At 48.2% G+C, this 22,364-nt stretch overlaps 8 protein-coding genes across 8 annotated transcripts; 7 read left to right on the top strand and 1 right to left on the bottom strand.

The window, feature by feature from the left end:
* Positions 1-31: 31 nt before the first annotated feature.
* On the top strand, positions 32-2,450 carry TRUGW13939_03731 (uncharacterized protein; the record flags this gene model as incomplete). The annotated part of the gene is made up of 3 exons (XM_035486911.1): positions 32-55; positions 129-617; positions 684-2,450. The coding sequence occupies 3 exons, from the start codon at positions 32-34 to the stop codon at positions 2,448-2,450; spliced, it is 2,280 nt and encodes a 759-aa protein (XP_035342804.1).
* A 475-nt stretch (positions 2,451-2,925) lies between these two features.
* Positions 2,926-4,001, top strand: TRUGW13939_03730 (uncharacterized protein; the record flags this gene model as incomplete). Its single annotated transcript, XM_035486910.1, has 3 exons — positions 2,926-3,082; positions 3,217-3,530; positions 3,672-4,001. The coding sequence occupies 3 exons, from the start codon at positions 2,926-2,928 to the stop codon at positions 3,999-4,001; spliced, it is 801 nt and encodes a 266-aa protein (XP_035342803.1).
* A 586-nt stretch (positions 4,002-4,587) lies between these two features.
* TRUGW13939_03729 (uncharacterized protein) lies at positions 4,588-6,848 on the bottom strand (the record flags this gene model as incomplete). The annotated part of the gene is made up of 9 exons (XM_035486909.1): positions 4,588-4,751; positions 4,813-5,612; positions 5,668-5,909; positions 5,973-6,239; positions 6,306-6,435; positions 6,490-6,554; positions 6,614-6,633; positions 6,694-6,734; positions 6,796-6,848. The coding sequence occupies 9 exons, from the start codon at positions 6,846-6,848 to the stop codon at positions 4,588-4,590; spliced, it is 1,782 nt and encodes a 593-aa protein (XP_035342802.1).
* Positions 6,849-7,644: 796 nt separating this feature from the next.
* TRUGW13939_03728 (uncharacterized protein) lies at positions 7,645-9,961 on the top strand (the record flags this gene model as incomplete). Its single annotated transcript, XM_035486908.1, has 9 exons — positions 7,645-7,707; positions 7,772-7,877; positions 7,951-8,102; positions 8,159-8,650; positions 8,703-8,817; positions 8,873-9,017; positions 9,079-9,179; positions 9,231-9,568; positions 9,623-9,961. The coding sequence occupies 9 exons, from the start codon at positions 7,645-7,647 to the stop codon at positions 9,959-9,961; spliced, it is 1,851 nt and encodes a 616-aa protein (XP_035342801.1).
* Positions 9,962-10,630: 669 nt separating this feature from the next.
* Positions 10,631-13,917, top strand: TRUGW13939_03727 (uncharacterized protein; the record flags this gene model as incomplete). The annotated part of the gene is made up of 6 exons (XM_035486907.1): positions 10,631-10,925; positions 10,988-11,457; positions 11,526-11,620; positions 11,740-11,765; positions 12,079-13,807; positions 13,866-13,917. 6 exons carry the CDS (start codon positions 10,631-10,633, stop codon positions 13,915-13,917), a joined length of 2,667 nt encoding a protein of 888 aa, XP_035342800.1.
* Positions 13,918-14,489: 572 nt separating this feature from the next.
* TRUGW13939_03726 (uncharacterized protein) lies at positions 14,490-16,085 on the top strand (the record flags this gene model as incomplete). The annotated part of the gene is made up of 3 exons (XM_035486906.1): positions 14,490-14,637; positions 14,738-15,213; positions 15,270-16,085. 3 exons carry the CDS (start codon positions 14,490-14,492, stop codon positions 16,083-16,085), a joined length of 1,440 nt encoding a protein of 479 aa, XP_035342799.1.
* A 941-nt stretch (positions 16,086-17,026) lies between these two features.
* On the top strand, positions 17,027-19,442 carry TRUGW13939_03725 (uncharacterized protein; the record flags this gene model as incomplete). The annotated part of the gene is made up of 7 exons (XM_035486905.1): positions 17,027-17,059; positions 17,119-17,146; positions 17,202-17,308; positions 17,364-17,945; positions 17,997-18,592; positions 18,646-19,249; positions 19,287-19,442. The coding sequence occupies 7 exons, from the start codon at positions 17,027-17,029 to the stop codon at positions 19,440-19,442; spliced, it is 2,106 nt and encodes a 701-aa protein (XP_035342798.1).
* A 674-nt stretch (positions 19,443-20,116) lies between these two features.
* TRUGW13939_03724 (uncharacterized protein) lies at positions 20,117-21,788 on the top strand (the record flags this gene model as incomplete). The annotated part of the gene is made up of 10 exons (XM_035486904.1): positions 20,117-20,137; positions 20,206-20,226; positions 20,299-20,341; positions 20,421-20,495; positions 20,558-20,594; positions 20,657-20,727; positions 20,786-21,123; positions 21,175-21,531; positions 21,586-21,706; positions 21,769-21,788. The coding sequence occupies 10 exons, from the start codon at positions 20,117-20,119 to the stop codon at positions 21,786-21,788; spliced, it is 1,104 nt and encodes a 367-aa protein (XP_035342797.1).
* Positions 21,789-22,364: the final 576 nt, after the last annotated feature.

Genomic DNA, 22,364 nt, shown 5'->3' with positions numbered 1-22,364 from the left:
CAACATGAAGCGTCAGTAATGACAACGCAGCATGGATAGGACACGGGTCGCCAAGGTTAGTCGCTGCTCTCTTTCCATGGATGTTATGACTCGATGTCTGATTATGCCCTCAATCTTGCTATATACAGGTGGAAAGTGTCACCCTTGCGCGAAGGGGTGAACAAGTTACAGGCACCCTTCACCTGACACCGCATCACCTTATTTTCTCTCATACCCCTCAGGTTTCTGGAGAAGTACTTGAATCTGGAACTCCAATCAGGCCGAAAGAACTCTGGATTACATACCCGATAATAGCGTTCTGCACACTCCGCGCAGTTCCGTCTGTTTCGAGACAGCCCTCGTCTATTCGCTTGCGCTGCCGAGACTTTACCTTCGTTTGCTTCTACTTCGCCAGTGAGGCTAAGGCACGCGATGTATACGACACCTTAAAACAGTGGACATGCAAAGTTGGCCGGGTTGAAAAACTTTATGCGTTTACATATCAGCCCCCTCCTCCGGAGCTCGAGATAAACGGATGGAACCTCTATGATGCCGCGAAGGAATGGGCCCGCCAGGGAGTCGGGAAGGACGATGTCAGCAATGGCTGGCGCATTTCGACTATTAATACCGACTACAACGTATGATTATTTGAAACTGCCCCCCGTTTGTGGCATATCCGCAAAGACACACGCTGATAGTGACAGTTTTCCCCCACTTACCCGGCATTGCTCCCTGTCCCATCCGCGATATCCGACAACACTCTTAACTACGCTGGAAGATACCGCTCAAGAGCGCGAGTTCCTGTTCTTACATATCTCCACCCTATAAACAATTGTTCCATTACTAGGAGTTCACAGCCCTTGGTAGGCGTACGCCAGAACCGAAGCATTCAAGATGAGAAGCTACTGGCGACTATCTTCTCTACATCCAATTCGGACAGACCGCTGGCCGGTTTCACGCCACCTACCCTCGACCACGAGTCGACGGGCTCGAGTTTGGAAGAAATTTCTTCAGCCGCTCCGCAAGACTTCGAATTGACTAACGCAGAAGAGTTGGAAGATGAGGTCCTTGCCGCGGCTCAAGGGGAACAGGAAGAAAAACCGCAGGTGTATGGAGCTCAGCAACGTAACCTCATTGTCGATGCTCGACCAACAGTCAATGCCCTTGCGATGCAAGCAGTCGGACTAGGGTCTGAGAACATGGACAACTATAAATTCGCTACCAAAGCCTATTTGGGGATTGATAATATACATGTGATGAGAGATTCCCTGAATAAAGTTGTGGATGCGCTGAAAGAATCCGATGTGACGCCATTGGGACCAAGCAAAGAACTCCTCGCAAAGAGCCAGTGGCTGAGGTATATCTCAGTTATATTAGAGGGCGCTAGTCTCATTGCTCGTCAAGTTGGCATCCACCATTCTCACGTACTAATCCACTGCTCAGATGGATGGGATCGGACAAGTCAACTTAGCGCCCTCAGTCAGTTGTGCCTAGATCCGTACTACCGCACCCTGGAAGGCTTTATGGTCCTTGTTGAGAAGGACTGGCTTTCGTTTGGTCATATGTTTCGTCATCGGGCGGGTTTGTTGAACAGTGAAAAGTGGTTTCAAATTGAGAACGAAAGGATTGGGGGTGACGCAAACCGTCCCTTTGGAGAGACTAGTGAGCCTCGAAAGGCTCTGGAAAATGCATTTCTAAGTGCCAAGAATTTTTTCAACCGAGACAACACCAGTCGAGATTCCCTTGTTGATTCTGATGGCGAAATGCAAAATTATGATAATGACAGCCCTTTGCGGAAGCCAAGCACGACACCCCGTTCAGCAGCCAACGAGAAGGAGGCTACAAAGGTCAAGGAAACAAGTCCTGTTTTCCATCAGTTTCTTGACGCAACTTATCAGCTTCTTCACCAGCATCCAACTCGTTTCGAGTTCAACGAACGATTCTTGCGGAGGCTTCTCTACCATCTCTATTCTTGCCAGTACGGCACTTTTCTCTACAACAGCGAGAAGGAGCGTGTCGACTCGAATGCAAAGGAACGTACGAGAAGTGTTTGGGATTATTTCTTGTCAAGAAGAGCGCAGTTCACCAACCCGAACTACGATCCCCTTGTGGACGATAAGCAGCGCTCTCACGAACGTCTCATCTTCCCTCGTATAGACGAAGTTTGTTGGTGGAGCGAAGTCTTTGGACGCACGGATGCCGAAATGAATGGTACACGAACAACCTCATGGTCCTCTCCTTCTCCTGTCCCTGCTCGCTCGTACCCAGGTACGGGCAGAACGAGTCCCGTCCTCTTAGGGGTTGAAACTTCGGATGCAAATGCGGGAGCCCAAGTTGATGAAGCCGCTGCCAGCAAGCCTCCACCAGCAGGTCTTTCAAGCCTAACAGCGGAGCTTTCAAATTTGACGATACCAAAGCTTCATGATACTACAGAAACCAGCAAGAAGGAAATGGAGCTGGAAATAAGGTGAAAAGATTTTTGGTCAGGAGTATTGGGTGTGGTAAATACCGGAAACTTTTTTATAAAGGCTTAGACTTAGCCATTGACCGGGTAATTTTATTCAGCATTTAGTTTGAAACAAAGCGAGAGTGTTATGAGTTTCGTAATAATTATTGGAATGCTCTGTAGAGAATCTTTATAGAAACAGAGTAAGAACGATGCGATTGGTTGTTGAGGAACTCAAAGGCCCATTTAGTATGCTAACCTAATTTGGACTAAAGCAGTTGCAGAGTGGAACAGCACAAACGCCAACGGCCCAATGAGAAGCGGGAAAACAAGCGAGGCAAGCCCCAAGCCCTATCTCAAAATTCCCCCACTAAACCTGAAAATAACATCACGGGCTAGCAACTTTCTCAATCTTCGGTGCCTCGCTACATTCGACGACCGTCCCCTCGACAACCACACATCCTCCCCGGCCGATACCTCGTCAATCGAAATCAGCAACCATGGCTACTGCTACCCAGGGAGCTATCTCCAAGCGTCGCAAGTTCGTCGCTGACGGTGTTTTCTACGCCGAGTTGAACGAGTTCTTCCAGCGCGAGTTGGCTGAGGAGGGTTACTCCGGTGTTGAAGTCCGTGTCACTCCCACCGTGACCGACATCAGTACGTTTCACGCATTTCTTTGGTTTATTTGATTGGGGTCGTGAACGACACAACGACATGCCTTGGGTTCACCAAGCAACAGAGTTTTGGCATCGGGATAACGAATTGAAAACTAACGATCCATCTTTCTCCAGTCATCCGTGCCACACACACCCAGGAAGTTCTCGGTGAACAGGGTCGCCGCATCCGTGAGCTCACCTCCCTCATCCAGAAGCGCTTCAAGTTCCCCGAGAACTCGGTCTCCCTCTACGCCGCCAAGGTCCAGAACCGCGGTCTGTCCGCCGTTGCTCAGTGCGAGTCTCTCCGCTACAAGTTGTTGAACGGTCTTGCTGTCCGAAGGGCTTGCTATGGTGTCCTCCGTTTCATCATGGAGAGCGGTGCCAAGGGTTGCGAGGTTGTCGTCTCTGGCAAGCTCCGTGCTGCCCGTGCCAAGTCGATGAAGTTTACTGTACGTTGCCATACACCCTTTGTTTTCCACTGAACGAGGCCGATTTCGAGACAATTATGACACACTTGAGTTGTGTGATGGCTTGAAAATTGGCTGCGTGGTTGATTTTATGGCATAATGAGCTAACATGGAATTTACCAGGACGGTTTCATGATCCACTCCGGTCAACCCGCCAAGGACTTCATTGACAGCGCTACCCGTCACGTTCTTCTCCGCCAGGGTGTCCTCGGTATCAAGGTTAAGATCATGCGCGGTTCTGACCCCGAAGGAAAGTCTGGTCCCCAGAAGACCCTCCCCGACTCCGTCACCATCATTGAGCCCAAGGAGGAGCAACCTATCCTCCAGCCCGTCAGCCAGGACTATGGTGCCAAGGCTCTCGCTGCCCAACAACTCGCTGAGCAGCAACGATTGGCAGAGCAGCAGGAAGCTGAGGGTCAGGAGGGTGCTGGTGCAGAGTACGCTCAGGAGTAATCTATTTTTTATCCCATCCTGTTTAAAGTTTCCTTGTCTTTCTACGAATATTCACTCATGTTTCTCATGAAAAAATTTTGCTGCATGCAGTGTCATGTCTATCCTCTTCCGAACTACCTCTTAACCCCTAAATATCTATCCTCCTCCCACGAGAAAGAATTGAAAATATGACATGAACGACGGATTACAAGGTCCAAATTAGATGTCTTGCCATTATCAAGTAAAATTAAATCGTTGACACTCATGGAATTGCAAATCCAACCTCCTTTCAAAAGGATATAACTATTTTATCATCTACCCAAGGCATTATTATCCAATTGACATGTACGGATTTCACAATAATTTTAAACGAGGCAAGGTTGATACTACAAACATTACGCTAAATGTTCCATATGCAAAAGTGAAAATCTATAATGTCCCAGTTTCAGTATCAACATTGAATTCAATATGTACTACGAGCTTTCCAAACCGAACTGTGTAAAATTTCTTTTGTTTTCTCCTCATTCATAACCCGTCTTTTTTTAAATATCTATACTTGGCACGAAAACAATGGCCTCACACTCATAACATTATCGTCAACATTCCTTTACAAGAATGCTTCAATGTTGATTTCAAGTGTGCTGACAGGGTATTTAAGTTCGAAGTTCTCCAGAACAGTAGGGTGGAGAATACCAAAGGAGCCAATGACTTGCTCCTTGCCACCAATCTTGACATGGACCGAAGCGGCGTGACCAGGGAAATAGGTAGGTTCTGGAGGCGTGATTAGTATATTTCCAAGAAAGTTGAACAACAATTTAAGATTGGTCCTTACCATCAAGCTCCTCAATCCAATAACTGGCGTCGCTCGCAGCGGGATTTTCTAGACCCGTAACGAAAGTGCTCTTCAGCATTGACATGACACGATCCAACAACCCATGGACAACCTCGAAACCACTGGTCTTGCCATACCAGGCAGCCGAAAAATGCCTCTCGTTGCGGCTCTTTCGTTCCAGGGACACGTCTTTGAAGGCCACATCGCTGACTTCAAAGATTTTCATCGGCACAGAGTGATTCCTGTTTTCCCTGATAGTCTTCAAGAGACCGGGAAGTAAAGTAGTGCGGACTACCTGGAATTCTAATGTCTTGGGGTTAGCAAGCTTGACTGCCGTGTTGCCATCGTCTTTGCGGTTCAGCCAGGCAAAGTTTTCGTCGTGAGAGCAAAGAATTAGGGGCATGACTTCGGACCATCCAGCCATAGCAGCTTCCATTCGAACAATGTCGGTGAGCTTATTGATTGGCAAAGGCTGAGCAATGGTACCAGACTTGCTTGGGAAGCTTCGCGGCAACTCATTGAATCCGTAGGCGATAGCAACATCCTCCATGATATCCGCTTGATGCAGGATATCGGCCCGAGTAGGTGGTACTTGGACTTCAATGAGGTCGTCGGATTTTTCTGATGGCTTAGCAGTGTATGACATTTTGGTCAGCAGCTGAGAAATTTCCTGTGAAGACAACTTCAAATCGCAACATTGGTTGATGTAGGAAACCTCTGCCTCCGTGGTCCGCGGTGCAAGATCTGGAGTTACCCTCGTTTCACCATTGTGCTCTGAGACGATTTGAATAGGCTCAATTCTAAGTAGCTCCCGTTAGGTATTATGCAATTGAAGCTTTCTGAGAGGCCACTCACGTGAAAGGTTCCGAGGTGTACAATGAAAACATGGTTACCATAATCTTGTTGACGATTTCCAATTTCGTCCTGTCGAGTGCAGTAATTTCAATGAACACATTCTTTGTATCCAATGTGATTTTCGAGTGATCTCCATTGATAATGGGGGGCAAGGAGCACACGACCCGCTTCGAGTCGTAGATCACCGGGTAGACAGGAGAATCTCTGATGATGTGAAGGTATTTCCCCAGGTTTTTGTCTTTCTATAAATGTCAAATACAGTTAGATCTGATATATATCAAAATTATGTTCGGGGATTATCCTACATTGTAGAAATCCATCAGTTCTTCTCCATCCAGTTCGCGTGTCTGATTCAGTGGCACGAAGCGGATGTCCTTTGGTGGAAGCGCTTCGTAAGTGAACGGTCCTTGAACCGTGTCGAGGTCATGGGTACCAATGGATACAAGAGTCCTCTGGCGGGCGAGATTCTGGTGGAGCTTATCTTGCAAGGCGATGAAAGATTCATAGCGAGCCTTGTCGAAAGTGATATTTCGCAAAATAGCACCGGAAACGTAAGGTCGTATTTTAGTCGTCTGTGAATGAAGCCAAAAATTAGCCCCGGTACCCTTTATTTATTGGATAAGGCTGCTGTTTCTCACATCTTCTTTCACAATGAGCTTCTGCAGCTCGCCATTCGGTGGAGGGACTAGTCGATAATCGGGGAACTTTCTGCGGCCAAGGAAGATGTTCAACATCAACGCGATACCCTCGAAGCAGAGCAGGTCGTATCTAATCGACGATTAATATGGGAACTATGGAGGTAAAAGACCACTCGAGGCAAACCTGTTTGCGGGAATCTCGATTTTGAGTTGCGGGGGTTCATTGTTGGGACGTTCTTGGTCGGTGGTCTGGATGCGCCGTGAGTGAATGCCTCAAGCAAACCAATTCAGGTGGAGGGGGGTTTTACGTCTTCGTCAAGTTCAATTCCTATGTGGATGTGTGGTCAGCTGGTGCAATCGCAAAGTCTTCGACGAAGCCGGGTCATACCAAATTCGAAACATAGCTCGTCAAACTCCTCCGTGGTATATCTATAACAACCAAGAATAGGGTATTAGCATACGCTATTAAAATAACCAGACTTGGACATACTCTCGGCCAAGCTCCTTGAAAAGGGCCGCCTTGTCGACCGCGATGGTAGGCATGGTTCACAGCGGAAAGTGGGATGACTCAGTCAGAGATTGGATTCGCGTTCTAGCAGAAGGACGATTCGGAGTCGATCGGAGAGATTGGGCTGTACTCAGCTGTCTGCTCTCTACAGTCCAGAGGTGCTGTTCTGAGCCGGCGAGAAGAACCTTGTCGGGGCGACACGAAGAAGAAGAATAATAAATTGTTATGCTCGTCACCTCCAAGGGCGGTCGGGCACCAGCCACAGGACCCCTCGCTGCGACCGCCTTCGCCCCTCACCAGCCACAGAGGCGCCACGCAGCCAAAGCCTCCCAAGCTCGACTCTCGCTGCATTTGTCCGACCCCTCTACAGCAGTATTCCAACCTCTCTAGCCCGTCACCCTTCCCAGCATCAGTGCGATTCCTTTTCCTGCGCCCGAGAGAGTCGGTTGCACACGCCTTCTGCGCTCGATAATATTTGAGGTGTGTCCCTCCGGCCCCCGATCCCACCGCCACAGACGTTATCCATTTGACCGTCGTGCCTGTGTTCCCTGGAAACCCAACCCCAGCAACGCTCTTCCCCCCCTATCTCCAGAATACGCTTCTCCATCGCTCGCCATCTGTTCTGGGCTTTGTCTTTAATTGGCCTATCTGTCTAACTCCTAGTCTTCGCAGCGTCCATGAACGACGTGCGCTTTTGAAACTATTTCAGTTAGCTCGACGACTGGGTTGAAATCACAACACCAACTGCCCAGTGTCGACACCCCAGGCGAGGGCCGTTCCAATTTTGATTCTAACTCCCAATCGGACGTCACTTTACAAAACACATCCACGATGGACAATCCGACCGAAAGCGACGAGCTTTACCCTATTGCCGTCCTCATTGACGAGCTCAAGGTATAAATATGTGATCCTACCGCATATCTTGTTGTTACATCGTGACTTACATTTGTATGCTTAGCATGACGATGTGCTTCTTCGGTTGAACGCGATTCACCGACTTTCAACGATTGCCTTGGCCTTAGGTCCTGAGAGGACACGAGACGAACTGATTCCCTTTCTTGATGGTCAGTCCCAGGCTACACGCGCAGACCGTGTACAAGAATACAGAGCCATTTTTCTAACTAAAATCGATAACAGACTCCGTCGAAGATGAAGATGAAGTGTTGACAGCCCTAAGCGAGGAGCTGGGCAATTTTGTCGAGTACGTCGGCGGTCCGGAATATGGGCACGTGCTTCTTTCGCCGCTTGAGAATCTGGCCGCCATAGAGGAGCCTCTGGTCCGGGAAAAGGTAATTCTTGCAAACTCGGCTCTGGGAGTCTGGCCCTTGCTGACAGTTTAATCTAGGCTGTCGAGTCTCTCAACAAGATCTGCGACCAGCTATCTTCAAAGCAGGTCGAGGATGATTTCATACCGATGGTTCTAAGTCTTTCCAAAGCGGATTGGTTTACCTCGAAAATCTCGGCCACTGGCTTGTACTGTGCTCCTTATCGTAAAGCCTCCGCCGCCGTACAGCAGGGTCTTCGTCAACAGTTCGGTAATCTCGTGCACGATGAGACCCCGATGGTGCGAAGACAGTCGGCCAACAACTTAGCCAGGTTCATCAAGGAGATGACTCCTACAGTGATCATCGAAGAGATTATCCCACTATTCCAATACCTCACAAACGATGACCAGGACAGCGTCCGTCTGCTGACTGTCGAGATTCTTATATCAATTGCGGAGGAAATTCCCAAGGAGCAACAATCAAGCCACGGGGTCCTTTTGACATCGTTACGGAGCTTGTTTGAGGATAAGAGCTGGAGAGTCAGATACATGGTGGCAGACAAATTCGAAAAGGTAAAACTCCTTGCATATTCTTTGCTGAGAACACGTCTAACCTGGTCTACAGATTGCAAAAGCTGTCGACGACGAGGTCGTCGTTCGAGACCTTGTCCCTGCGTTTGTTAAGCTATTAAAAGACACGGAAGCCGAGGTTCGCACTGCTATTTCAGGGCAGATTCCAGGTACGATACGCTCCATCTTGTGGGTCTCTTGTAATTTATATCTAACATTCTCTAGGTTTCTGTACCCTAATCGACCGTGATACCCTACTTAACGAAATCATGACCAGTATTGAAGATCTAGCCTCTGACCAGTCTCAACACGTTCGCGGAGCATTGGCCACTCAAGTCAGCGGACTTGCCCCCATTCTTGGGAAAGAAGAGTACGGCTATCCATTGTGATTCAACGAGCCAAATGAGTTTTCAAAGCTAATTGATTTAAAGGACTATCGCCCACCTTCTCCCCATGTTCCTTCAGATGCTCAAGGACGAACATCCCGAAGTCCGCCTCCATATTATCTCAAAGCTTGACATTGTGAATAAAGGTACGTACTTCTTGCCTCTTAGTGCATACTCTTTCTAACAGCACTTGATAGTGATTGGAATTGACCTGCTTTCACAATCATTGCTGCCGGCAATTGTGCAGCTAGCCGAAGACAAGCAATGGCGTGTGCGCCTGGCTATTATCGAATACATTCCTCTCCTCGCTAGTCAACTTGGAGTCCAGTTTTTCGACGAACAATTGAGCAACCTTTGCATGGGCTGGCTAGGCGACACCGTGTTCTCCATCCGTGAGGCAGCAACACAGAATCTGAAAAAGCTCACTGAGGTATTCGGTGTTGAATGGGCAAATGAGTCCATCATTCCCAAGGTTATGGCCATGGGCCAACACCCAAATTACTTATACAGAATGACGACGTGTTTTGCTATTTCGGTAAGAAATAACTTCTCGTGGACTAGGAATTGAATGTGCGCTGACTTTTACAAGACTCTTGCCCCCGTGGTTAATCTTAGCATCATTGACAGTTCTATCCTCCCAATTCTGGAACGGCTGGTCAATGATGACATTCCAAACATTAGATTCAATGTCGCAAAATCCTACTCTGTATTGATTGACACTCTACGCCGACTCCCCGCAGATGGCACTCTTCAAGACGTTGAAAAATCCGACGAGACCAAGACCCCCTCGCCACAGGGCCAAGAACTCATCCAGCAACGGATAGTACCCCAGCTCGAGAAATTGCAAGAAGATGATGATGTTGATGTTCGTTATTTTGCTACAACTGCTGCGGGTGGGCAGGACGAGGCCATGCAGACTTCACCATAGATACTGGCTCCCGGCTGGTTTGCATATATTCCTCAGCTTGCCAGGCAGTGGAGAGGCGTTCAGTATTCTTACAACCAGGGCAAATATCTTGTGTGCGGAAACTGGAGGCAACCGGTTCTCTATGTTTAAACATAATAAGCATTTTTGTCAGAATATGAAAAATGCAGTCTGATGATTCGCGAATTATATTTCTACCTCATTTCAAAAGTCAGAAGTTCGTAGTCTGATCCGGTCTGAGACCAACTTTCTCGATAATAAATAATTATTATACTACAAAAATATCGGTCTACTTTCTCACAGAGACAATGCGTCCAGACCTGTTCAAATGTTGTCAGCGCTGATGGGGCCACGTCACGGTGCACGGAAATGCACCGCCATTTTTCGAGATACCTAAGCAACAGCCAAACACCAACGCCGAATTTGTCAGCAATCATATATTCCCGTGTCACATTAATTGGTGTCTTTAAATTTCAACCAGTTGTGTAACAACACTGAAGGTTTATTAATTGATCAGTTGAGGCCAGGTGGTCTTAGCTTGTTGTGTTTATTCAGCCTTGTTCGTGTATAAGGGCCGACAGCGACACGACAAACAATCGAAGCTCGTATCTGACGCGGATCACACACTACTACACCGATATTATTCCTAAATAATTCCTCTAAATTATCACAATGTCGCCATGGCCTTACCGGTTTATCATGTCGGTCTCCGAGGAGGAGCTACAGCGCCGACGTGAGGTGCTTGATCTCAAGGGGCAGTACGCTCAGATCTCCGCGTTGACGGTGCTTGGTTTGTTGAGCATACTGAAACTTCGTGGCAACAACAATTCAAGTTCTAAGCATGCTGCGAAAACCTGGTGGGATATGCCAGCGAAGAGGGGCGCAATCGAGACGCGAAAGCAATATGCTGTGACTCTGCTATGGCTGGCTTGGTTGACTGGTATCTCCGCATGGAGTGCTGGCGACGGTACGTGTTGTCAAAGCATCATTATCACTGTGTCTGGGAAGACGGCTGACTTAGGTTTGAAGATTATATTCATTTGACGAAAGCTCTGGGGCATGTTGGATTGTCTCAATTGCCCTTCCTCGTTCTACTTGCGCCTACTTCATTCATCTTTACTTCCAGCCTAGCCCTTCCTTCAATTGTTTCTTCTCTAACCTCAATTCCGCAAACAACGCTCACGGCATATCATCGTCTACTTGGCCGCTTCGTGATCGTGCCGCTTGTATGTGGCCATGCTGGGCTTTTCCTCAATTTCTATTTCCAGGTGGCTCATCCCGAGTTCGGCAACCTCTTCAACAAACGCGTTCAAGACCAGGACGTCCAATACGGGTTAGCAGCCACTACATTTGCAATCCTTGTCCTGGTTTTTGGCCGTTCGAGACTGTGGAGATTGCGAAGACCGTTGAACCGGGCCCGCTCAGAAACAAGAGGGCAGCTATTTTATATCGTTCACCTTACTCTTGTCGGGAGCTTTTTCGCGTTGGCCTATTCGCATGTAGGTTATGCACGGCCTTTTGTTCTTGAGGCAATTGGAGTATCGTTGGCCAATCTGATATGCTGCAGGCTGTTGGCTTGAAGGTGATTGTTAATTTGGAGAGGGGCGATTTTGATAGAGAGGAAAGAGAGAAGAGCATATTCAATAGCCGTCCGGGTTTGAAGTATGTAATATTTCGAGACCAGGATAAATAGGTACTATCATTATTGTCAATTAGTCAATCAGCCTTAATTTACATACGTTTTTCTCTAACATGAAATTATGGGGTCCATGGGGGCCTAGCCTTGGGTGTTTCATGGAGCGTAACGGTAACCATAATTGGCACGTGGCCTGCTCGATGATGTTACCACCCGAGGAGCGACAACAATTTAACCAACTCCTGTCGAAAACCTGCATTTCCCTGGGCTCGCATACGGCGGGTCGCTTTATTAATATAGAGCAAGTCCAGTATAACCTGCAGCTTAGGGCTTCCTACAGGGGCGCGCTCTGCTTGTATCATCGAAGGTGCTGCAGATCGACTCGATTGAATTATACGCCGCGCTTGGCATCCCTGCGATGGGCAAATCGACTACTCGTTTTCTCACCAACTACAAACTTGTCGTTGCGCTTTGAACGATCCAGCAGAGATGAGAGTTTCACGGCTCGTCTCGCTGTTGGCGATCCTTACGGTCGCCGGCCTCACAATCCTCCTCCTTCGAGACTCGACGCCTTTTCGAGCAGCCCCCGAAGCGCCATTCGAACAGAGCTTACCTGCGAACTTTGAGACCCTTTTAAGCCCGACCACCGAAGATTCTCACCCAATCGCTAGGCTGATAAACGACGCGAACTTGCAGTTCGACAAGAAGCGCGCAGGGCAGTCGAAAAGCTTGAAGGAAGCTGTGCAGGAATACCGTCGTCGCTATGGAATGCCGCCTCCGCCTCATTTTGACAAATGGTTTCAGTTTGCCCAGGAAAAAGGAGTTCAATTGATTGACGAATACGATACCATTTACAATTCTTTGCTTCCTTTCTGGGCGCTGTCCCCGAAGGTCATTCGCGAAAGGGCGCAGGAAACCCTGGGGTTTGATAACGCAGTGATTGGTTTGCTGATTCGCGATGGCAAGGTCTCGCTGATAGAGGGTGGTGGTGATGGTTACAAATGGCAGAGAGAAGCCACGGTTGGGATGATGGAGGGTTTCATAAAATACCTGCCTGACATGGACTTGGTTTTCAACACCCACGATGAGCCGCGGGTGGTGATCCCTAGCGAGGACTTGCAGAGAATGGTATCCTATGCGAAAGATGTTGCTATTCCGGCAAATCTTAACAGTGGTTCCCATCAAAAGAAGTGGTCGCCAAGGCCATCCGACGTCAACAAGGGCGATCGCATCGAGGAAGTTAGGACAACTCGGTTTAATAGATTCGCTCACCAGCCCACGTGGACCCATTCTCGAATCTCCTGTCCAGTGGACAGTCCTGCTAGGTCGCTTGATGAAGATGTTTCCGACGACATGACCCCGTTTGCTACAAGCGATCTTGGTTTCGTATACAACGCGAGCGCCTTTTCCGATATCTGTTTGTCGCCATCTCTCAAGAGCTCTTTTGGATTCTTCGATCGACCAAATGCCTTCGATATAGTTCACGATTTATTTCCTGTTTTCTCGCAGAGCAAAATATCTAGCTTTCAGGATATATTATACCCTAGTCCGTGGTACTGGGTCGGAAAAGTTCCCTATGACGCTAATCGGGACTTCAACTGGGCAGACAAAAAGGACAAGATGTACTGGAGAGGCTCAACAACAGGTGGATTTTCACGAGCCGGGGGGTGGCGGCGGCAGCATCGGCAATTATTTGTCAAGAGGATGAACTCTCCTGAGGATGCCCTGGTTTTCGACCAGATTGAAGACGGCAGATGGACGCCCAAAGAGGTTGCCCGAGCAGAGTACAGCAATCTCTTCGATGTCAAGTTCACATACGTTGGACAATGCGATCCAGAAGACTGCCGAGCCCAACAAGAGTACTTTCAGATTGCTGAATCCGCCGGCCAACAGGATGCTTGGGCTTACAAGTATCTTGTTGACGTTGATGGCAATGCATTCAGTGGGCGATACCATGCTTTCCTACGCAGTAACAGCTTGATTTACAAGCTGGCAATGTTCCGTGAGTGGCATGATGAGTGGCTTGAAGCATGGGTGCATTATGTACCCTTGAGCTTGAAGGGCACCGAGTATGTGGAGAGTGTCCGCTATTTTGCTGCTGAGGAAGATGGGAAGATTCAAGCACCACGACTGGCGAAACAGGGCAAGGAATGGGCAGAGAAAGTTCTCCGTAAGGAGGACCTCGAAGCCTGGCTTTTCCGATTGCTACTCGAGTAAGTCAAAACAATCCTTACTTTTTTTGAGGTCTAATATTCTAACATATTCATCTAGGTATGGACGCCTAGTCGATGACAATCGCGAAAACCTCGGCTTCACTCTTTAAAAAAGAGGTCGATTCTTCCTCATGATATTCTTTTTGCAGACCTAGGGCTCTTAATTTCGTTTGGATGTACCGTGTACCATTAAGCATTTATACCACTGTCTTTTTTTCTTTTTTTCTTTTTTTTTTTTGCGTCAAGAAACAAGTTATCCTTTTGTACAAGATTTGCGTACAAGTGTCGTGGTAATGGCGTTGGATTCGGGAACTGTTGGCGTTTTTGGCTTAAATCATATAATATCAAGTATTAACTAAAGGTGTAATGGGACTGACTGGTGGGTGTTATCAATTGATGCAACATTTTCTTCGTAACTGTCTGTATTCGGAAAGTATTCCGGACCACAGAATTAAAGGTGAAAACAACAGCCAAATTTGGGTTTCGGGAACGCCGCTAGCGCCTCATCAATGACATCGGTTGATCCCTCGGTTCATCCTCTTGCTCCTCCTCCTAGGCAGCCGAACATCATAAACGAAAAGAACCCAGGAGCCCAGTACCACTGTTTTCAGTTTTGAAAAACATATTATTTTCTCATGGTCCAACCCGCTGTGGCTTGGGAGTTGTCGTGTCGGCAGCTAAAATGGCTAATCCAGTGCTGGCTCCCTTGAGCTCTGCCGTGGCGTTCGCCTATGGCATCCTCACTATGATCCTCTACTTTCTCATGAGCGTCAAAAACGGATTGTTTTTTGAAAAGCCCACAAAGGAATTTCAATCTGAGCTGGACGCAGGTGTGTTGGTTCCCTTCGTTACGAACTGGGCCTCATGTTGCTAGCTATGAAGTCAGTCGCGTGTCACTACTAGTTTGCTGACCGTCTCTTGTCTTCTCAGCTCGAACACGATTCTGGAATTTGTCGGAGCAGGTAGATGGTCTCCGCCACCAGTTTCTAACTCTCCGGGATGGCTTCAAGTTTCACTATGTCACCAATGTCGCTTCGGTCACCCCAGACACACCCTCGAAACCTCTGGTTATCTTTATACATGGGTTCCCGGATAGCTGGGTCGGGTGGCGTAAAGTCATCAGTTCGGCTCAGTTGCAGGACGCGTGTTCAATAGTTGCGGTTGACCTCCCAGGGTATGGAGGCTCCGACAAGCTTCAGAAATATACCGCCACAGAGGTTCTCGAAAAGCTGACCGAATATATTATCGCGCTGCGAGAGCGTTACGGCTTTGACGGGCCGACTCATGACCAGACATCCGAGAAAGTAATCATAGTCGCCCATGACTGGGGCTGTATTCTTGCGATGCGTCTTGCGGCAGATGCGCCGCAATTGGCAGATAGATTCATCCTGACAAACGGTCCACTTGTATGAATGTCCCAGAATTATTTCCTTATAGTTATTGAGCTAATATGCTTATTCAGGTCGGATTGGTCTCATCCAACATCAAGAGACGCGTCTCTTCTGCTGTGAAATTGATGAAGATGTTTTTGCATTCCCCACTGCAGTCTCGTTCAATGCTGGGCAAGGCCTTGCACGCTCTCAAACCAGTTATTCGACAGGTTGCCCTCTCCGGATATGTTTTCTCATTGCAGTTGCCTTTACCATTTGTCCGTCTTCAAGGCGCTTCTGGGGACCGAGCGCTGGTGAGGATGATTCATAAAATGGCCCACGGCCCCGTCGGAGAGTACACAGTGAAAGATGCCGCCGAGAGTATGGCCGGCAGTCTTGGCCCATCCGCAAAAGAAGGAGCAAGCGAGACCGCCGACCATGAGAAATACTCCGAAAATGTAGCACGACAGCCATTTTCCGAAAAGTTTGTCCACATGACCAGCTACTACAGACATGGCACGAGCGTGCGGCGCTGGAACAAGTCAATCGAGACGATCACGGGCCTTTATGGTTTGGGCCGCGGGAATGACTTGGGGCGGAGGAGCAGTCGTGCGGGTGTCTTTGATGAAGGTCCTAAAGGAGCATTGAAAGCAAATGCTACCGTTGTCTGGGGACTAAATGACGACGCTCTCGACCCGCGGCTCAACTTTGATGGCATTGGAGACTATCTTGTTCACAATAGCCAGGTTATTACGTTGCCCAGAAGTGGTCATTTCACGCCAGTTGAGCAAGAGAGCGTCTCAGCGCTACAGAAGATTGTTGAGTGGGCTGTGGCAGGGGAGAAAGACGATGTTGATCCAGTCGTCAAGGCTGTATACCCTGGAGCATCGGTGACTCTTCGGACCTAAGCAATGTAGCTTGGTTTGGAAACCTTGCAGCGGTTGAAAATACTAATTCGTGGTCTTTACAGCGGATATTTGATATGATCATAATGTTTATGGCCAGGATGATTGTTCAGTGTTGTTTTTTGTTGATCTAGCACATATAGGTTGTTGCATATTTATGGATACATCTGTGTAGTAATAAGCAAGCTTCAAAGGTTCTTACCAGCTTATCAATTGATCATAGATTTTCAGAGTCGAGACAACGCTGGGCAGGTGGCAGTTTCTATAGATTAATAGCACTAACTATATCCATGCCTGGAGACGATGGGGCCAAGATAGAGTAGCATTGATGCCCGTCGCAGCCAATCGGGGCTGCTGTGGAGTGCAGGAGTGGGTCCTCTCCTCCATCCGGGCATGAGCCCAGTGAATGCGGGGGGAAGTTGCGAGATCAACAATCACAGCATGATCCTGACCACCGACGCTCGCTGGGACAAGAAACTGGCTATCCATTGATGCCCATGCTTACCAACAGAAGCCATTCGACGCGACTCAGAGAAACGCCAACAGCGAATACACGCAAGTCGCGTGAACGGGAAGAAAACGAGGTCTGCGGAGCTTCTCCAAGTCTCTAGCTGCACTCGCCGGTGTGTTATAGACTGGTCGATAACTTCGGTCCTTGCTTTTGTATATGCGTCAACGCTTCTTGTTTCTACTTTCTCGCTTGTGATATTTCCCGGTGTCCTCTTTTTAAAATTCGTGTGACCTTTGTACGCGACATGCTTTTGTTGCTGTAACTGAACTTTGGCGGACCGTCCGGTGAGCTACCCCTGTTGGTACTTTTTCAACTTCCAAGGCCTCGCAACGGGGTGCTGATGATTTTTTGGGCTTGTCTAGGCCTATGCACAGGCTATTTATTATCTTGCTCTTCCTTGGCCTTCGCGAGGTAATATATTGAAGTCGTCACCATGAGCTCCCTCGGCGAGGCAGTCTACTGCACGGTTGGTACAATGGTCTTATATATTACGAGTGGATCTGAGAATAACGGTCCGAAAAACAGCTTCTGATAACCGATGATTATCTTCCCGGTAAGCTATATGGCTTTCATTCGAGCTGTCCAGTCCTAACTGACACAACGACTAGGCGCCGTCGTTCTCGCTCATTCGCTACGCGACAATGGAACAAGAGCTAGGCTGGTCGCTCTCTTTACCCCGGAAACGCTGAAAGAGTCGACAATAAAAGAGCTACAGGTACTCGTGCACCTTCCCTGCTCTGTATCGGCTTGAGCTAATATCAAGGGTGCAGTCCGTCTATGATGAAATCATCCCCGTCCCGCTCATAACAAATAGCGCCCCTGCCAATCTCTATCTGATGGATCGCCCCGACCTGATTTCTGCGTTTACAAAAATTGAACTTTGGCGGCAGACGCAATTCTCGAAGATCGTCTATATAGATGCTGATGTTGTTGCGTTAAGAGCGCCTGATGAGCTTTTGTCTCTGGGGGAAGATTTCGCCGCCGCTCCCGACATAGGCTGGCCTGATATTTTCAACAGCGGTGTTATGGTGCTGCGCCCTAACATGCAGGACTATTACTCTCTTTGTGCTTTGGCAGAAAGTGGGACCAGCTTTGATGGCGCCGACCAAGGTCTTTTAAACATGCATTTCAACAGGTGGCATCGACTGAGCTTTACATACAACTGCACGCCGAGTGGGAACTATCAATATCTTCCTGCGTACAAGCATTTCGAAAGTACTATAAGTCTCATCCATTTCATTGGATCGCAGAAGCCTTGGAATCAATCACGGCACGTCTTTACTGGAAACACGCCTTATTATCAGCTTCTAGGGAGGTGGTGGGCTACATATGATCGCCATTATCGGCCGCAGGTGAGAATACCCAGCATTTAACTTCTGATACTTCCCTAAACAGAGTTATAGCCACTTTCCTACAGGGCAAACAACACCCTGCACGAGCCTTTGAGCACTTCGCAAGCTAGCATATCTCCCTCATCGTCAGGATACATGCATACTACTTCTTGGACTCAACCAAGTCTTTCGCCAAGCATATCGGGCGTTTCTTCCACCATACCGAGTTATTCAAAAAATGAAACACGGGAACAAATTGCCGAGGATCTCCATGTTTTGCGACGTTCGCCAGTGTCGGAAGGGTTTGACGAGTCTAAATCATTTTCGCCGCCAGAACTCGTTCATCCTCAACCAGTTCATTCACTAACATTGCCACAGAGTGAGCAGTCAGTACCAGAACCAAAAATAGCAGTCCCAAGCGTGGTCCCGCTCTACGTTCAAGGTGAAGAACAGTCATCTGTTTTTGTACCAGTGCAGAGTGGACGCTACGAGATTTCTGAAGCCCTTCGAGCTCAATTCCCACAAACAGAAAAGCCACAAGTGGCTCATATTTCAGAGCCAGAGGTTTCGGTGGTGCAACAAACAGTCCAGCATGTGCAACCCACTTTGACGGAGCCTCCTGTAGAGAGGCCTTTCTCTCCACCCAAGACAGAATGGGATGCGCGACGGTATGGTTGGTATTCTGAATATATTCTTCACTTGACTCACGCTTCGTTTCTAGAGAGCCACCTCCCCTTCATTCTAAACCGGAGGCGGTTGACTTGCGCACACAAACATACACCATGTCGGACGATACACAATTGTTTCAGCCACCCTCGTCTTATCCAGAAGCCCCCAAGGATATGTATTACGAAGTTCCGGCCAGAAAACCCGAACCACAAAAACTGGCCCAGATATTCCCTTGGGAGACTCGTGCCCCTAAACCCTCTCGAATATTTGCTGACGAGCCGGCACAAACAAGTGCCCCTCCAGATCCTGAGACGGATGGCCCTAGTCAGCCTGAACCAGCTTCACCAGAGACTTCTTTTCAATCGGATCTTGCGTTGCGACTGAGCTCTTGGGAGAGCTACTCTCGAAGCAACGCATGGGATGAAGTTCCTGAGATTGAAAGATATGTGGAAGCTATCCAGCGGCCCAAGACAGGGAACAGCTCAGGAACTAGACGTTCTAAGCCAAGCCTTCGAATAACAGACTTCCCAACGGTGGATGACCGACCGAGTCTTCCGGTCACTCCTGCACCCGTACGACGGTCGTTTTGGGGCCCGGGTGCCGGAGGGGCTGACGAATTTCCGGTTGCAGAGGGGGTTCCAGACCAGGAGGACTGGGTGGGTGTCACGGCTGATGCGTTATTGCACCTCCTAGGAGCTGTCTACTCATTCTGGGAATTCACAGAACCCGCTAGCTCAGCTAGAAGAGCTTCAGAAACGACAGTCGGAGCTGTTCGCACCGCCAACAGTGCTGTCACAAAACCCTCCAGAGTTGTCCGACGAGACTGAACAATCGGCTGATGTGAAGTGATTTGCATACATGTCAGTAAACTTGCGTCTGCTCTGTCTTATTTGAATATTGGGATCCGTTTCGTTTTGTATTTGCTGCGCGCGACTTGTTTTACTATATATATGTTATTATGCGATACTTGCCCCAATTCCAGCATTTTGGCAGGGGCTATGTTTGTGTACAATTATTGACTTTTTGATGTTTTTTAATCATATGCATTTTGTTACTATTCGGCATACAATCATCAGCGGCCGTTTGCCAGTTCAATGCATACAATCTTATGCTGATTCAGTTGCATCGGTTAAGAGCATTTTTTTCAAATTTAAGCTGCACTAGATTCTCTGCAAGTCGTCAATTGAACTTAACTAAAAATCACCTTGATAACATTCATGTTGTGGGTGCTAACCTGGTGCCTGATTCCCAAGGCCGCAAGGCAATTACATAGTAGCCCCGCGGCGCTCCACAAAAAAAACTGCCACCGCCTTCTCTCTATCCAAGCGTTGAAAGCGACATTTGTCGCCCTTTTAAAGATTTTTTTTTCTAGACATAACCATCTCGCCGGTCGAGCTCAGATAGCCCATTATCGATCGAGTGTCTACTCCATTAACAGCTTATTTGAATCTCTTCAGAGCTTGTTTCTATACAAAACTTGTTTCGCATTTTGAAGGCTTTCGAAGCCTCCCCGCACATTCATCATGGCGACCACCGTGGATAAGGTTGGAACTGCCTTTTCCTCCTTTGTGGGGCGAGAGTTTTCAGTGAGCTAACATATATTTTTGTATAGATCAAAGAAATTGAGTCTGAAGTTCGTCGATACAAGTCCCCTTGCTGGGTTCGCGCAACAGAAAGAGAGAGAAAAAACTGACTGTTACGGTAGATGGCCAAGACTCAAAAAAATAAAAATACGTCATATCATTTGGGTACGCGCTTCTCGACAGGGATCACCAAATCACTGCAGTTTGGATTATAGAGGACACTTTTCTGACGGGTACAATATAGGACAATTGAAGGCCAAACTAGCCAAGCTCAAAAGAGAGCTGCTTACTCCTACAGGCGGAGGAGGCGGTGGAGGTGGTAAGTTTAAATGGACACTATGAAAAAAAAAGAGAGAGATGGGCTAATACAGGATGCTCCAGCGGGTTTCGATGTGGCTCGCACTGGTGTTGCAAGTGTGTACGTGATTCAAAATTTGGCACGTGGGTTCAAAATCCTAGAGACTGACAGACGGTTAACAGGGGATTTATCGGGTTTCCTTCGGTTGGAAAGAGTACATTGATGAGCAGACTGACTGGCCAGCACTCGGAAGGTTGGTTTTACTCGATCGATACAAGCCCCGAGGGAGTTGCTGATTTTGAGGATTATAGCTGCCGCATACGAGTTCACGACTTTGACTACGGTTCCGGGACAAGTCATGTATAATGGAGCAAAGATTCAGATTTTGGATTTGCCTGGAATTATTCAGGGTGCCAAGGATGGCAAAGGTCGTGGTCGACAAGTTATTGCCGTGGCTAAGACATGCCATCTGATCTTTATTGTGCTGGACGTCAACAAACCGTTGACGGATAAGAAAGTCATCGAGAACGAGTTGGAGGGCTTTGGAATCAGAATCAACAAACAGCCTCCGAACATTGTGTTTAAGAAGAAGGACAAGGGAGGCATTGCCATCTCGAGCACAGTTCCTTTGACACACATCACCGCTGATGTATGTGGTTCCCTCTTTCAATTAATATGGATATAGCTGAGTCTCGACCAGGAAATCAAAGCTGTGCTGGGTGAATTCAAGATTTCATCAGCAGATGTTGCAATCCGCTGTGATGCTACAGTTGACGACCTCATTGATGTACTCGAGGCGAAGAGCCGAAGCTACATTCCGGTCATCTACGCGCTGAACAAGATTGATTCTATCTCGATTGAAGAGCTGGATCTGCTCTACCGAATCCCCAATGCCTGCCCAATTAGTTCGGAACACGGATGGAACATTGACGAGCTCCTAGAGCAAATGTGGGATAAGCTGAATCTTCGACGGGTGTACACCAAGCCCAAGGGCAGGCAGCCTGACTATACGTCGCCTGTTGTGCTGAGGAGTACGGCATGCACTGTGGAAGACTTTGTAAGTGATAGGTCCGGCATGGGAAGAATCTCGACCGCTAACGCAAAGTCTTAGTGTAATGCGATTCACAAATCGATTGTCGAGCAGTTCAAGGTCGCAATTGTGTACGGGCGATCAGTCAAGCACCAACCGCAACGAGTTGGACTTTCGCACGAACTTGGGGACGAAGACATCAGTCAGTAACCCAGGATTTGACGTTTGACCAGAAAAAAATTAGTACTGACTGTATTCGTGTAGTTACGATCCTAAAGCGATAAGGCAGAAAACCCCCCCAAAAAACCTTTGGGCGCATTCTGATCTGGGCGCTTTACACCCCACACGGCGCAATGCATGGTGGCACTGGCACACACTTTCTTCAATCTTCTGGCGAAGGGTCGGTGCGCATGCAGGAAAAACAAAGCCTTTCTGGAGTTAAAATGACAGTCGGCCACGCCCGGGGGGCTGAGACAAAAACGGCTGCGGGCGCGGGCGCGGGTCGCGGGGAGCACGGGCGAGTTGACGGCGGCATCTGCAGCCCTAATTCAAATCGTTACCGTCGCATTAGCTTGGGGAGGGGAGGGGAAGTATTGAATCTTGGTCGCGATTATTGCCGGTGTCGGCTGGTGGTCGAAAAGAAGGAGTTATTACGTGCTGCTGCTTTTGTTTGTTGTGTCCTGTGTATACCTGTATAGCCAGTGTATACCCAGCGTGGCGTTGTATGTTACATCTAGAAATGTTACCATGCTGTGCTCCATATTGGGCATTGTCAACCTTCCCCTTAATCTGGAGTCTGGATATTAACTGATATACCCGGGATAATACTCATAGGAACATGGAAGGGGGGAAAAATGCCA

This window comes from Talaromyces rugulosus, chromosome II (genome assembly GCF_013368755.1).
Source record: "Talaromyces rugulosus chromosome II, complete sequence".
NCBI classification, from domain to species: Eukaryota; Fungi; Ascomycota; class Eurotiomycetes; order Eurotiales; family Trichocomaceae; genus Talaromyces; species Talaromyces rugulosus.
This window is presented reverse-complemented; position numbering and strand designations above follow the sequence as displayed.